The sequence below is a fragment of the Bombus flavifrons genome, chromosome 8, assembly GCF_040668555.2.
Source record: "Bombus flavifrons isolate JBK064 chromosome 8, iyBomFlav1_principal, whole genome shotgun sequence".
NCBI classification, from domain to species: Eukaryota; Metazoa; Arthropoda; class Insecta; order Hymenoptera; family Apidae; genus Bombus; species Bombus flavifrons.
Window position 1 is genome coordinate 2,001,028 of NC_138449.1, and position 16,755 is coordinate 2,017,782.

The 16,755-nt window shown below is 34.5% G+C and overlaps 1 protein-coding gene and 1 long non-coding RNA gene across 3 annotated transcripts in view; one reads left to right on the top strand and one right to left on the bottom strand.

The window, feature by feature from the left end:
• Nucleotides 1–7,077, top strand: part of LOC138182917 (uncharacterized) — a 66,725-nt gene extending 59,648 nt beyond the window's left edge. For both annotated transcript variants that reach the window (XR_011173934.1, XR_011173935.1), the window contains one exon: nucleotides 6,247–7,077. This is a non-coding gene — a long non-coding RNA (uncharacterized LOC138182917). The remainder of the gene's footprint in view (nucleotides 1–6,246) is intronic.
• LOC138182911 (synaptic vesicle glycoprotein 2C) lies at nucleotides 4,905–10,128 on the bottom strand. The gene is made up of 11 exons (XM_069119315.1): nucleotides 9,778–10,128; nucleotides 9,459–9,677; nucleotides 9,004–9,166; nucleotides 8,608–8,729; nucleotides 8,295–8,539; nucleotides 7,821–7,963; nucleotides 7,228–7,402; nucleotides 7,011–7,125; nucleotides 6,594–6,753; nucleotides 6,357–6,484; nucleotides 4,905–6,288 (listed from the first exon to the last, which is right to left on the bottom strand). Exons 1-11 carry the CDS (start codon nucleotides 9,842–9,844, stop codon nucleotides 6,239–6,241), a joined length of 1,587 nt encoding a protein of 528 aa, XP_068975416.1. The 5' UTR covers nucleotides 9,845–10,128; the 3' UTR covers nucleotides 4,905–6,238.
• Nucleotides 10,129–16,755: the final 6,627 nt, after the last annotated feature.

Sequence of the window (16,755 nt, forward strand, 5' to 3'; positions counted from 1 at the left end):
AAATATATGGTCGAATTAAGATAAAACTTAACACAATAGTCCAGAAAATACTAACCATTTGCACATATAAAAGCCACATAAAACGATGGAATGTATTTGTAGAAGGTCACTTAGTTTCATTCATTTATTGACGTAAGTCATAACAAATTTTGTGTTTAAATATTTAATATTGCCATTATATCACACGTTTAAAAATGCAATGTGAATTGAAAATCTCGCTTTTAAAATGACGCTTTTACCCTTTTCAAACGCTCAAGATATTCTTCCAAAAGAAATTCATCGCCGAATTGTAGCATTTTACGGTAATAAAATTATAGATGAATCATTGATCAGACGATGGATGTGTGAATTCAGTAGACAAACTGTATGTGATTACAGTTGTGATTACGCCTGTCTCTCATTCCAGAGAAGCTCAAGAACGTGCCTGCGACTTCATTGCAAATGATAGACGCGTCAAAGGAGTCAGATTACCATTTTCTTTTTCTTTTTTTTTTCTTTGCAAAACTTAAAGAGTTTTCTGGTCGATAATCGTTTCAGAAGAAACGATGATTTCAAGGACTGCGTAAGACGATGGTTATGCGAACTGGCAGTGGAAATGTATGAATGAAGGTATATGCAAAATTCGTATAACGTTAGGACAAGTGTTGGAATGGGGCTGGTGGTTGTATTGAAAAATAACTTAGCATATATACTACTTATTTCAAAACTATTTATTTCAGATGATATCGATCCAAATCAAATTTTAACTTGGAAAACCACATCGTGAATGTAGCTAAATTGCGCTAAAATTGATATAAATTTCTCAAGGCAGTTAAAAAATTGAAGGAAAGTTCTAAATGATATATCGCATTAAACAACGTTAGCAACATTCACGCTTACAAATAGGCGATTAATTTCATTAATTAAAACAGCGATAGCAAACTGTCTAAGAGAAAATAAAGCAAATATCGCTGTTGCATATTCGTGTGCCTATGGAAATATTTGCAAAAAGAAACTAATTCTTATTAATATGCCAACAACTTGATGAAATGTAAAGCCTAACATCGTTTACGTTCATCTAGTTAAGTTCTCGTTCAATGAATCGACTGATTATTACCTCGCTATTTCCTTCCGCGAGGGAATTCAGAGATTTCGTTGCTTTATTTTCACCGCGATCTCGCGTAACAAGTTTCTTCTCCTGGAGAAGCTTCAATTTTCTACAAAAGGAACAATTATTTCGTTGATTTGCACAGCTCGTAATCAACAGCGTTAACTGTCACTTACGATAATGATAGTCGCGAATGACTCACAGCCTTCGATTAAGCAAATGTTACAACTTATCAAACATACGACTAATTATGTAATTGCAAGCCGCGTTTATCTTCTGGCTTTCACCGGTTACTAGGATTAAAAAGCTCCTTTCTCGGCTTGTATACGTTGCATGCTTCGAGAAACTTGTATTTTACATCTTGGTGCTTGTTTTAATTTTCTGTATGGGAGAATAACAGGTCGTTAAGGAAGCGAATTATTCTCAGAAAGATCTTCAGCCTTCGACTATCGAATTACATAAAATACTTATCATTCTCAACCTTTTCAGTTTTTAGTCTTAATTGTCAGTTTTAATTGTCAGGTGTGAGGAAACTTTATATGGCATAGCAAAGTTTATTAATTACCAGTATCTAATTTATGTTTATTTCCCTTATCTCTATTGCCATTCATTATAAACATTACGTACTTAACTTATGCAAATATCTTGAATTTTTGTTTCCTAATCGAGCAACGTTATGGCCGAGAATGAGTTCATAAAGGATGTGAGCAGGTTCTAATCATTCTGAATGATATCCAAGTTGGATGAATTGCCTAGCTATGAAAGTACTTACCAAAGTACATCGGGACCTTTCTTTTGGAAAGTTTGGGAAGGTCCCCAATACTTTAGTCCAGGCTTTTTATTATAGCTATACTTAAATACTAAAACTGAGAAATATTTGTTTATGATCTAATCCGAGTATGCGTGTCCGAGATTTATGACAGTGGGCTTGGGCTCGAAGTGACATAACGGGTCGCTGAATGTAGCCACAAGAGGACTATGTACCTAACAGAGGTATGGAGTAATTATATAGCTCTCCTTAAAAACAAAGATTGACCCGAGGGGTACAGAGAGGTACGGAGAGGAGTATATAAGGGCAGTTCCACTTGGACTGAGATTCAGTCAGATAAGTTCTACTTGTACTGTGGACAAGTACGTTGAGACACAGCCGAATCGTGGATCAGTGAGTTGAGTTCGACTTAGACTGTGGCTGAAATCGTTGACCGTGGATTCGTTATCGAACCTAAATTCATTGTCATCAACGTCTCGATTATCTAATCGCCGCTATTACTTGTTACACTCTGTAATAATCACATTTGTATCAGTAAAATATCATCTATAGTAACATAACAACGGTGGCCAATTCACGTGAAGATTCATTATACGCCCCTAACTCCAATGATAAGCCGACATATACAGGGTGATTGGTAACTGGTGGTACAAGCAGAAAGGGGGTGATTCTACGCGAAAAAAGAAGTCGAAAATATAGAATAAAATTTTTTTTTTAATTTTTCCATCGAGACAACGATCTACAGTGAGACCCGTTATAACGAGACGTGATAAAGTACACGCGTACCGAGCGAAAATTCAAAGTCGATTTTCTCGAAAACAAAGCCTCAAACGAAAAAATTTTATTCTATATTTTCGACTTCTTTTTTCGCGTAGAATCGCCCCCTTTCCGCTTGTAGCCCCTTTAAGCAGTTATCAACCACCCTGTATATGTTACGAATATTCTCATTCAGACAAAATTTAATAGATGATATTGATCCATTGATTGATATTGAGAAATTCAGACTTGGAAAATCACACCTAAAACTTACCTAAATTGCGTTAAAATTGAGATAGATTTCTCAAGGAAGTTGTAAAACAGAAAGAAGTCGATCCAATTTCATCGTCACCGAATGAAATCCGCATTAAATTTCGCAGTGACGGCACCGTCATAAATTAAAGGGTGAAGGCAGTACCGGAGTGCGGTCTTCAGCCGGAGGGCGGTCATTTTACACCTTTGTTGTTGTTTCCCGAGGACATTCTCGGTTTCTTGCCCAGAGGATACTTCTTACTATTTCGATGAGAAACTGTCAAGCTTATTGCGCTCGTTTCTTCGAAATGGAGTAAATAAATCCATACCCAGGGTGGTCCCTCGAAAAAAAAAAAAAAAAACAGTAATTCTAATTGCATTTTCAAAACTTTAATACAAAGACTTTACACAGTCTAACACAGTAATTATTTATAAGTAAGACATTTTCTACGAGTTACGAATCTACTGCAACTTCAAACCACGAAGTTTATTTCTGTTTGAGATAAAGTGTCCTTAAAATCCTAGTTGAGTCGCTTACTGTGATTGCACCAATAAATTACTTTTACTATGTAAGACGTCTCGTGCTCTCACGATTATATATACAGTGAGAATCAAAAGCGAGTATACACCTTGAAGACACAAAATTTATTCGAAAACTCTTACGCGCATATATTGATAACATCGGAAATTGATTGAAATGTATAAAGTAGGAATACAAATTAGTAATAAAAATAAAGTCAATGTTATGCAAACCTTATTTTTGTAAGGTGTATATTTGAAACACAAAGGAGAGAGAAGAGAGAGGAAAGAAAGAGAAACGATGAATACGTCGATGATTCGAGGAGTTTGCGGGAAGAGTTAACAGTATCGAGGCGATTCTGATGCGACTGGCTGCTGGTAGCCGTACCCACGCCGTCCGTTCTATTTCTCCGGAAGAAAGAACGATCGAGCGAATAGCAACCGTGAAATCGCGATACGTCTTCGTGTCCGTAAAGAATGATTAGAGGACCGTGGGCCCATCTACGCGGTCGTTTTCACAAGACACCCGGAGATGTTGTTATTTTATTCCCTGTAATTCGTCTTTGCGTATTTTCTGATTCCTCTGTCGAATCGATGACTGGTCAAATTCGAACCGTTATTTTCACAGGCGTGTTTTATGATTAGATTGTTGCATAATAATATTGCTCTTTTACATTTTACAAATATTTTACATTTATGAAGCATACGATAGTTGTTTTCATTTATTTATTATATTATTGATTATTTCGAAACATTCATTATGCAACAACCCAATAGTTACTTACACATACATAAGTAGTAGGTTCTGTTAAAATAATTGAAAGTCAACTCTTATCTATATCTTATCATATTATAATCTATAAAGATTATTCCAAAGTCAAAGTAGAAATTTAAGAAGAATTCTTTAATAAATGACGAGACATAGCCATGTTATGTACAAGAGTTTTTCCATGTTGTAACAATATGGAGCTCTTAGTAGATGAACACACCAGAGAGAAAAACGCAAAAGCTATGCCAACACGTTTTTCCTCCGACACGTGCGTACGTCTGCGCTCTTCCGTTCCGCAATTTATTCGGAATGCTGTCTTAGGCGCCACCTTGGGTGCTTCTTACGCGAAACGCCAACGAAACGTATACTGCGCGAGTCAACTCCACATTCTACCCTAGCAATTTCTTTCCTCGTGGTATTATTGTGTAATACCATTTAAAGTCTTACATTTGTTACTTTAGGACAAAGAAAGTAAAGTATGCGGTTCAAGTGAACGCATAGCTGTAAACGAGTTCCCTGAGCCTCATTGTGCTTTATTTAAAAGATAATATTGAGAATGAGTAGCGCAAGAGGCACAGTATTTGCTCAAGTAAAACAAGATTAATTTCTTTTTACGAGTAGCATTTATTGCCATTCGTATCCCGTTAGATCTATTAAATTTAATCTAGTTATCCTATAAAATATTCTTTTTATTTTATGATACAAGGATCGTAACTGTAACGTCTTAATTAATCTAATAAACACAAATAACATCGAATTACATAAGTGTATAATATGAAATTCTCTAGTAATTCTTGTGATCAAACTAATGATACAACTCATGCATTAACATAGATATAATTTCTTAAGCATTTCTGGCAAATAAGATTGTTCAAAAATACACGAAATACGTACAATCCTATACAAAAATATATAAAATATCCAAAATATAATATTTATTATAATATTTATTGAAACAAATCTTCTCTTACATTCTGTTTCTTTAACTGTAACAAAATTCTTCAGAAAAATGTAATCCTACACTACTATCTGCAATCTATTAGTAAATGTAAAAAAATATATGCATGAGATTTGAATGCACCAGTTTACTGGTAGATTGTCGTTTAAGTAAACGAAAGAAGCAAATACCAAAATCAAATACCAAGCATCATCGCTGCATCTCGTGACAAAATAAAACGTCACGTTGCAATCAATTCGATACCTTGACTTTCTCCCATTCTTCCATTGTAATACGCGCGGTAAGTTTTATGGACACGCGTAATTACTCGATCAACGTGGCTAGCGCGAAGGTGTCGAGATTCCGGGCGCGCGATAAAGCCGCGTCCACACGAAACGCCGGCTGAACGGAGCCGTTGTACGCGGGGGATCGAGAAGAACGAGCATGTGGGTGAAGGCTGTAGCGTGGAGGGCTCTCCAGGATGTGTCGAAAGTGAAACCCAAGGCCCCCGTAGCAGCGTCGTGTTCACGCTGGGCGAGGAACGCCGCGTTCGTCCTCGACGCGCTCGATCATTGTTTTAAACTGAGATCGATCTTCTCCTGAAAATGTGACCGTGAAGACTGTCCAACTGGAAACATCCCACCCTTTCATTGTCTAACAAACATCGTTGTCGTTGTTTTTGCCTGTATTCGCCTTCGAACGCGTGCTTCCTTGCTTCGATAGATCCCTCTTTCTATTATCTTATTTTGTACGTTTCGTCTTATTGATATCATTCATTTATCTATTTACATCTTTCTTTAATTATCTGATACTTTTATCTCCTTACTTTTTAAATATTCAAAGTTATTGAATTTTCCTTCATTTTTGATCCTCCTAAAATTTGGTTATTCTTAATGTGAATATTATAGTCACGAGAGTCTTAAGAAAGGTATCATGGTTCGCTTTGGAAATTTTGATCATGTTGGAATGATTCAAGGATAAGTATACATGTAATTCTTTGGTTTAGTGTTGGAGAACGAGGTCTGTAGGCTATCTGCGATGCGATCTATTATTCGTAGTTAGAGTATGTGTATGTACGTAAAAACTTCTCTATTGGCAAGTTCTTTGAGAGAAGCTTAAATATCGTAACACAATCTTACATATTTCTTATTATTTAGCTTTCTTGGTCGACGGAAGAAAACACGTTAACATGGAGCAAACTACAATAAAGAAGAGTTATAGTATTTTCAAAAAGAAACACGTTCGACAGCGGGGGAGAGCAACTTACGTAATATCAAGCATGCCAACTGGATCATGGGTGCGAAGCATCCTTGAGCCAGTAAAATTGGGAAGAGAAGGTTCCCAATCACCGACCCTATTCTTCCGGCTGACATCACCAGACTCACTGCGATCGCTCTAATTTTAATGGAAGATATTAATTTAATTTTAAATTCTGAATTTTATGTTCCTATAGTAACACCTTAGTTAATATTATTATTTAATTGGTACTATTATTATATTTAACCTTAGAGAAGTTGGAAACATAATAACGGTTGCAGCAATAATTATATTTTGGGTAGTGTTTGTCAATCCAATGAACACACTCGTCAGAATTAGTGTTAGTAATGTGTCAGACGACCAGTTCAGATAAATTATACATAAGAATGCTACTCCGTAAGAAATATCTATAATCATACGTTAATACTATCAATTAAGCGCGAAATGTGTAAATATAATACAATAGCGTATAATACACTGATTACCAGAATACTGATTATTGGAATTGTATAATATATAGTGAAAAATTTGATCAATATTAATATTTACAAATAGCTCAAAATGAATGATCTTTCGTACAAAAGCCAAATTATTCAGCGTATCAGTTCGCATAATCGAGATTTTACTATAATTAGACTATAAAATTTTCATTATAAATACTTACACAGTAAGATATTGTATTTCAAAATATTCAGTAGAAAGCTACTCAATAAAATAAGAATGCCTCCAAAGGCAGTTACAACGATCGTATTCACATAAACAGACTCACTCACGACAATCTAGAAAATTCAAAGAATATTATGTAATCAGATAAACACAAGGAGGAACAAAATTTACTGAGAGGGACGATGAAAAAATGTTTGCTAAGTAGGCTGCCCCACGTTTGTACAGTTCACGTTCTCTTCAATGGCTGCGGAAGTTTCGTCTACGACAGAGAAGAAATCCAAGATCTCGCAAAATGTCGATTTATGTCCTTCTGTTAGATTATGATTCACTGGGTCGAAATTTCCTAGTATCGTGAAAAGTTGAGGTTGCCACATACGAATCGTGTTGGTTCTGTAAAATGAGAAACGTAAAAAGATTTACTTAATATCAATTTGTATTCTCTTCTTCCTTGGAATGTCGTCCTTTGATAAGATTGTTTCCTCACTGACGTTTCGTGGATTTTTTTACGATTACTATTTTCATATCAGTCTTGATAAACGTCACCTCTCGATTTCTTGTCGTTTACGTCTTTTACTGAACACAGCAACGCGACGTCAGTATTTATAGATAAAGCAAATAAGGTCGTTCGTCACAAACATCGTCATTCTGACAAACTGAATCGATTAAAAATTTCATTCTACTAATTACTTTTTAACAACAACCCATTTGCAAAGTTCCTTGTGACACTATTACCGATCACGGATAATTGTGTTTACTCCAAAGTTAATGTAATATTAACTCATCAAAAACATTAAAAAGAGATACTCACGTGTACATTGAACCAAATTGCATGACTGTGACCAAGAGAATTCGACTTAAATGTGGAGTAAAGAAAATTGCCTTCTTCTCTATTTTTCCATCGTAATCGTTATCATTTCCTTCTTTAGGAAGTTCGTTTTCTAAATATTGTATCTTAAACAGAAAACATTGACACTGTTGATAAAATCTTTTGTTAAAAAAAAATGTATTATTTAATCCAAATATGTCTATCGTATTTCCAAAAAGATGATTGTAAGGTTTTTGCAACACTGTTCACATTAATATTCTTGGGATGAATGATCATTTCTAGAAACTAGCTAATAGCAGTACAAAAATTTAATTAATATATTTATTTTAGATATCAAATAAAGAAAAATGTAATAATATTTATACTATTATAGTGATGTAATAGAACATCACGAAAGATTTGGACATATGTGGGTTAAATTATTTAAAAGCTGAATAAATTGTTCAAACTTCTCACCGGATATTCTTCCGCGGATTTTCCCGTGTTGATGCTATAAATTATCTTGAAAACTTTCAACGCATCCTCCATATGACCCTGTGACATGAGAAACTTTGGACTTTCCGGAAACAGGAAGAGACAAATAACGCCGATCAATATTGGTATTCCACAGACGGAAAGAAAAAGTCTCCAGGAATTGTAGACAAACGCACCGTCCCACAGGACGATGGACCAGCGTTGTGGAATGATGATGAACGCCAACACTACAAGATTTAATGATATGACATATAAACAAGCGTTTTATCTTAATGTCAACTCGCATATACCACACCTGCGCTTACGATGTTTCCAGATGTAATGGCAAAACCGACGATCAATGAAATTCTTCCTCTTTCTTTCTTTCCATAAAATTCCGAAGTGTAGGCCACGATGGATGCATGGGGACCGCTTATTCTAACGTACAATATCTATTACACTGTGCGTATTCATGTATTTGTGAGAAACTTAAATGTAAAAAGTAATTTAAATATTAAAAGAAATTACTTTATAATATTTTATATCTGCTGCAATATTTTATGACACAAGTATTTATTCAAGTCCGAATTGTTTAATTACGTCAATTAAAATTTGACCTTGCATTGTTATCCGTAATCCAATAATTATTTTTTAATAACTCGAATTGACAATTAAGGGTTCAAATAATTTAGAATCTTTGTTATAAACTCACATGAAACCACTAAGGAATTTGAAAGATACAAGCATCCAAAAATTCTGTGAAAACCCCGACAGGAAGTTACAAATACCATCAGCTATATAGCCATAAAGAAAAACGGCTCTCCTGCCCTTAATATCCGCTATGTAAGCCCATAGAAAACCACTAGAAATCATTCCTAAAAGTTTCCAATAAATGCCTTTAATATATATTCTTATGGACACTAAGATTTTAGACTTAGCGTACTAGTTGGCCCTGATCGAGCAGAAGTAGAATAAGAACAGTCTGTAGCGACCAGTAATATTGATTTAATCAAGTAACTAGTCGCTCACGTGATTGACGTTAACTACATACTTATACAGTATATAAAATAATGTTAATCATGGTATTCACTTGAGTAAACAAGTATATCAAGGAATGGTCTTGCGATCATCGCAACAAAATCTTTTTGACAGAGTTACAATACAAACCTACGTATACGATGGCATTTAGCACACCCTTCTGAAAGAATGTCATTTGCAAATCGCATTCTGCAGAGGGAAGAATCATCGCGACATTGGAACTGTCGATACTGGTTGCCCATGATACTGGAATAATCGCCAGTAGCAGAAGATATTGAAATTTTCCATAACCAGCTGCGGCAATGGCTGTCTCGAAGTCCGCAGACTTCTTCTTTTGACTCACTTCATCTGTTCAACATACATTAGACAAAATGTTCTTTTAAGAAGCATCTGTTTGAACGATAAAACGATACGATTAAATAAACTGTTCTCCATGAGAAAAACTTACTTGAATCTTTTCTATGCTCTTTGGTAAGCTTATCCGGAACAGCAATGATGCTAATTCTATGTGGCATTTTTATAATTTTCCACGCTGATCGTAACTTTTATGTGTACCAGATGATTTCTACTATGGACCTTTCTCTGAATTTTGCATGAATCAGTGTATACGTTTTTCTATTTCACTTTGTCGGAGAAATGTGTCGGAGACAGCAACACGCATCTCCTAAAACGGCTTAAATTAAACGAACTGATGAAAGCCATATAGAATGTTGCCGTAACACGTGCACTGGCTCAGATATTCACAAACAGTTTTATCTTTTATGTAAATAACCGTCAGCAGTTCATCACTGGCATTACATATCGAATTAAGATGTAAAGTTATCGTTCGATCGATCAACTAAAGAATAATAAATGTTATAAAAGAAATCAGCAGTTTGACCTATCTCAGCATATCAACATTCGTTAATTATTTTTTCCATTTTTTTTTTATTAAAATTAATTTGATATACGCGCAGAATTCCAGGTTGACAATTAAATATTTATATTACACTAATTGAGTATATTTTCACATTATTTTTACGAAATACACATAAACTGGAGATAACTTCTGAACATTTGTTTAAATTGGATCACAATACAAATAGAACTACCACGAACATACTATAAATCAGCATCGCGCAACTCACGTGGCTTTAATTATACAATTATCTTTTTGCTCTTGCACGCCAAGTTATTAAGGCAAAACCCATCGGGTTTAAACAGACGATTTTATCGATTAAATTATTCTTTTCCGTTCTTTGAATTTGCTGTTCGAAAAGAGAGCAAAAATAATATAATATAAAGAAGTAATATCAAATATTTGTAATTCTTATTATTTTCTTTCATTTTCTTTATCATTTCTCCTCTCCTTTCTTAAATGACTGATTCGTTAATTGAAACAACAATGCTCTTTGCACTTATTCTAGCAAACATTACAAAAGAACACGTTACATTTTCTACGCCACCTTGAAAAGGATGATTTCAACGACCTTTCTCGCTTATCGGAGATCATTTTGCGAAACATATCTAACGATTGTGTCATATAGCGATACAGTAAATCATAGAACATATCGTATGACAATAAAAACATGTTTAACTACGTCGCGTTTGTTCAGATAAATTTTCCTTTCATATGGAATAGAAACGCATGGAATTTTTAAATCTATCAATCAAGCTGTCCAAACAACAGCTCAAACAGGTCTATAAATTAAATATTATAGAGAAGTGATGATGTTATAAACACTATTTCTCATGATTTACGATTTACGTCATCTTATTGCGATGATTCTTCTTATAAAAGTTTAAATTGAATATTGATCGTGGGCTTATGTAATCGATCAGTCAGGCCTCTGAGAGGCTCAATTGTATCATAATCAAGACAGAGCAAAAAATCGAATATTTTCCGAAATGAATTTCATCGAAGCAAGAGGAACAGAGCAGGAAAACGAGAAGAACGCTTTGTTCGCCGCAATTAGCAATGCAGTTAGTTAACTTCGCGTTAACGATCAACAAATTGGTGGCCATTCCTTTTAACTCGTGGTAACTTACACGCTTCGCGTACTTTGACAGCAGCTTTTGTTCCTTTGTCTTGCGGCCGATACAGGAAATATCATGTCCACCCTGACCTTACGTTCGCGATACCAGCCAGATACTCGTTGAAAACGACCGAAACTCCTGGCAAGCTAACGGCCATTGTCTTCACGGGAATCTCGATTGGCAATGGTCAAAGAATCCAAGTACTCGTAAAAATTCCATCGTTTCATAGATTTATTGTCAAATTTCTACCCTTTCTTTTTCTCCGTTTCTTAAAACAATTACTTTCTGTTGGATATTAGACGCTCCTCTGATAGCCGTTTTGATTAAACGACTCGCAACAAAAACGGCCCTTGTCCATGTTTGCCTTTTTCTCAGGAAATTGGAAGAATACTGACATCTTTAATTGTTAATCAATACTTTACAATATTTTATATTTTTAACATAATATTCACCGTATTATACAACTACATTGTGAACTGTTTACTATTTACTATTTACTATTTAACTTTGATTTGACAATAAATAAAAACAGAACATTTCTCATAATCCATATATACTAGATGCATTATTGCCTAAAAAAGGAAACAAAATAAACTATACATTTCCACTTTTTATCTTCAATATGAAGTCTAATTAGTTTCGAAACGGCAAGTTTTACCAATATCTATTTACCTAGTTTATGCAAGTTCTAGGAATCATCACCTGTAAACATGAAATCTGATAGGCGGTTAATGAAATTTACCTTTAGCTCTTCGTTACCGTGATCATCGACTCAACAGAATGCCTCTGCCAAGCATATTATATTAATACGCTATTTTATACTCGCAGTATAATTATCTATTACCTCTTTGATCTTTATTCAAACACCATTACATACCAAATATACCTTATACATCAGTTGATCGAGGAGTAAAATATCAAGCATAAATATTATCAACACATTCTACGTATAACAATCAGAAACAAAATCATTTGATTTTATTTTCCATGTGAACTCTGATCAACTTCCGGAAAATCATTAGTATTTTTCGAATCCGTAGCAGAAGGACACTTGTCGGACGAAAGCTGTTGTTGGTCCTTCATCCGTTGCTTGTTGTAGTCATGGCTGGCTTCTCTCGCCTGTCGATATTCCAACGAGCTCATGTACTCCGTCACCTTGATCGCGAAAGAGGGAAAAGAGTTACAAGGTCAGGCCGTATCGTAAGAACACAAAGCTCGTCTCACCGAACTAATTAAAGTTTCCTGTTTTTAAGGCTCGTCCGAATCGACGTTGCGTGACAAATGACCTGCTTTTTAGGCTGTTCGAACGATTTCTGGACGACGCGACGCGAGAAACCAGGGCTCCGTCGTTGTTCATACACACAACGCATAACATTGCAATACATACGTATTTGCACGGATAACCACGTCTATAGTTGACCCTTTTACCGAAGTAGGGTCATTGCTGATTAGATATCGACAGCTTAATAATCGAGCTGATTGATCTCGTAACACTGGTACGGTCAATCAGCACGGAATATGCGGCTTAATGCGAAATAGCAAGAACACGTTTGATCGAGAACACATAGGAAACGTCCTTTCCTCCTTTCCTCCTTTTCCGTTCCTTTTCTTTTCGTGGGTACTGTCTGTGTTATACAGGATGTTTCAGAAAATCGATACAGAATTTCAGAAGTATATAGCTCTGATTATGACAGAGAAAAGTCTTAATAAGCTTTGGTTCAAACATCGTTAGTTTTGTTAGCTATGTATAAGACCTTTCCAACTGCGAGATTGTAAAAGCATAAGAAACTTCATTGCATGCTTATCGTGCATAAATCATTAGATTAAGCGTAATAAACACATTATTATTATATAATTGTACTGATATCGCTTGTTGTTGGTAACAGTAATAAAATAACAATGCTTTCCACTTTAGTATTATAGCATTCGCGAGCGTATATTTCACAGTTATATCATAATTTACCTTTACATTATTTAGTTAATTGCAGTGAGAAAACATGCTGATACGACTGTTACAGTGAATGGATATCATATCGAACATCGAACATACGGTAGCTCATGAAATTATTTGTATTATGTGTGTTACATAAAACACTTTAAAATTTCCTTGTAATTAAATATCCTGTACCTTCTGTATACATCTCCAGATTAGTGTCAAATTTTGTCAACATAATCGAGATAGTCACATCTCATTATACTACCAATGAAATTTTAAAATATTTTATATAATACATACAATATACGTATATAGAAGCTTTCTATAATTTTTCAAGTAGTTTCATGAGTCACCGCATGCTATAGACAGAGATAAATAATATGAATTTCGCTGATGAAAACAACGTATAACTTCCTCGTTGGACTCATACTTATTAAATTTTACTATATACGTACTCCTGAAGTTTGAAGCCAACTTTCAGAAACATGCTGTATGGGTAACTATAGTGGATCTACGCGCGTACGCATACGAACATTATCGCGTTTTTCGGTTTAATTCGCATACTTGCCATTTAACCGCGATAGATTTTCATCTACTGTTTGCGATCTCTCCGGCATCGAGGCTAGCGGGATTCGTAGCGGTAAAGGACGATTAATATAGGCAGAAATCGTACGCCGCGATAATTGGTTTTTATCCAGAGGAAACTCGGCCAGATACGGGAAGAACGATAATGCGTTATGTAATCGATGAGAAGTTTGATATCGAAGAGAGTAGTGCATCTTGCCGATGATAAAGTGAAAAACTAATCGATTCACGCCTCCGGCTGATCACCAGACATTGTGTTATCTTATAGAGTCGTTAAATCAGGTCAAAAATATACCTGTTCGAATTCTAAGAACGACTAATTGCCTTATATCGAGAGTAACTATCGTCACGCATCTCTTTAGTAGATTAAAGCCTTCTGTTTCTTAAAGCCAAATCGATCGAAAAATTCGTGAAATAAATTCAACACATCCGTTTCCTGTTGTTAATTAAATATCGAATCGCTGTTTGGCCTCGTTATATGTATATACTACTGTTAAAAAGTATTCGGATACTTAGTTATTTTTGACGAGATGTATTTTAATTAGAAAATTAAAGATAAATTGAAATGATTTTAGTCTTTAGATAAGCATAGTAATATATTGTAACGCGATTAAATTGGTTATCAAAAGTCACTATTTTATAGATCTTTACGAACTAGTTTGTTACTCATACACTCCTTATGCTTAAATCCCGCAATTTCTGAATTAGAAATCAAATCAAGAAGAGTCTTCTAAGCTGACATAAAAACATCGGATATTAATATAAACATTAATGTCTAAATAGTAAATGTGTTCAGTAATGTACGTAATAAATTGTAAAATATATTACACTTGCAATAAATATCTTGCAATTTTTATAGAAATGTTCAGATTTGTTTTTCTAATTTAATCAATATAGTCCTGACAGTACTCATGAAATTTCAAAACGTTGAATATACGATATATTCATAAAAGTTTTCTATAGTGAATGTTCAAGTATATAAATTCACAAGTCGCTATATGTATGCACCTACATGAATACATTGACTGAAATTCAACGTTGAGTGCGTATCGTAACGCGCATTGTGACAGTATGTATTTTAATTGTCGTATCACGGGAGCGCTATATAAATCGCGGTTCAAATACGTACAACGCATCGCGTGATATAAACATCTGATATCTGAACTTGGATCAGCGATGCAACCACGTTGGGGCGTGTTAGATTTTCCACACGCGAATACCAAAGAAGTACGTGAATCAGAGATAAATGCCGAGGAAACACACCGAACCGAATCAAGAAAGTTTCGTCGAACGGTATGATAATTAATTGTGCATTGCCCGCTATAAATCTCGCCCATCTGGCCAAGCCTTAAACGAAACTTCTATGTAAAACATTTCACACGATCAATGCGCTCCCTAATGAGCGGATGAATTAATGACGTCAGATACTAGCTAATCATTCCGATAATGCGAGTTGCCAACAATTAAATTGAACGATGATTCATAACTTAGTTAAACTTGCATGGCATGTTTTATTCTTCCCCTATTGCAATTTTCTTTAGGGACTAATGTTTACATCTTTATTATTATTAGGAACTAATTAATCAATTATAGGTGAGTGGTGATTGCATTAAGGGAAATAAAAAAAAGTGCAATCCCTGATCACCGAATTAAAAGTGTTCGAAACTTTCTGTATTTTTCACTTTTTTAATCGAATTGAAATTTGCATGAGCAAATTTTAATAGCTAAATTTATTAATCACTGCGATTTTTTATATACACATACATGTTGATAATTTATTTTCTTTCTTTACCTTCATTATAGCTCATATTCTTTACAGCATGCTCCATGTACATTGTTGTGTTATATATTTTATATCGTTATTGTTTTACTAAATATGTTGGTCAACGATGAATAAATAACTTAACTATGCTCCAGAAATTGTCAATGGCATTCAAGTCAGATGAATGCCTGACCTGGGAATACTAGAATATTTTTTAACATGGTGTAATTATAAATTAAATAAAATGAAATACTCGTAATTGTGTAGATATGTAGTAATAATTTGGACAATCGAAAACAATTTGTGTGAGTGTGTATATATAAGACATATTACAGTTAAAAAAGTGCATATGGTTCTAATTCGATGACCAAGGACTGTAATTTTATAGGATTCGAAATGATATGGTTACCTCTTTTTCGTATTTCATGTGACCCTTCAATATTCCGTATGAAATCATACCAATGATGGTCAAGAGGATCATTCGTTGCATTTGAATCTTGTTGGAAGACCACTTAAATGTAACCATGATATGACTGGAATTTACAAGAATGATACCCGGTACATAAAAATGTGTGCAGTTTATTTACAAAAAACTAAAGTTCTTACTTTTACAAATATTGCTGTGTCTGATGTTAACAATCAATGCTAATTAAAGAAATGAGAAATCGCTTTTACGGCAACTGAGAATTTACCTCTTCATCGCGTGACCAAATACAAATCGCAATCAATTTCAAGATCGATATCGTCACTATCTATCGCTATATTCAGTGTTATTAATTTAGAAGCACAAATATAGAGACTTTCTATTTGTAAATAGAAATGAAAATAGAATGTTGTGTGGTTTCCAAATCGCAACATAAAATATAAAAAAATTATGGTTCATTATATATCGATATAAATTGCGTGTCATGCATGATGCCGCATATAATGTAATGTAATTTTAATCTCGTACACGTAACAATTTTATCGTAATTCCAGTGTCGTTTAATGCCACACGTGTTCATTGATGGAAGACATGTAGATACAGATTTTCACCTTTACTTGCACAACATTAGACTTATTGTTTGTCATTAATTACTTATATTTATTTTTTATTTTATCTCTCATGAGACAATATCTATTTCTAG

What these genes read in the sequence shown, in the direction of transcription:
- LOC138182911 (XM_069119315.1), bottom strand. Translation starts at nt 9,844, where the DNA reads ATGCCACATAGAATTAGCATCATTGCTGTTCCGGATAAGCTTACCAAA. An exon ending in AATCCGCGGAAGAATATCCG is followed by an intron (nt 7,964 to 8,294) that starts GTGAGAAGTTTG and finishes TTTCTGTTTAAG; the next exon opens with ATACAATATTTAGAAAACGA. An exon ending in GTTGGCATGCTTGATATTAC is followed by an intron (nt 6,289 to 6,356) that starts GTAAGTTGCTCT and finishes TCTTTATTGTAG; the next exon opens with TTTGCTCCATGTTAACGTGT.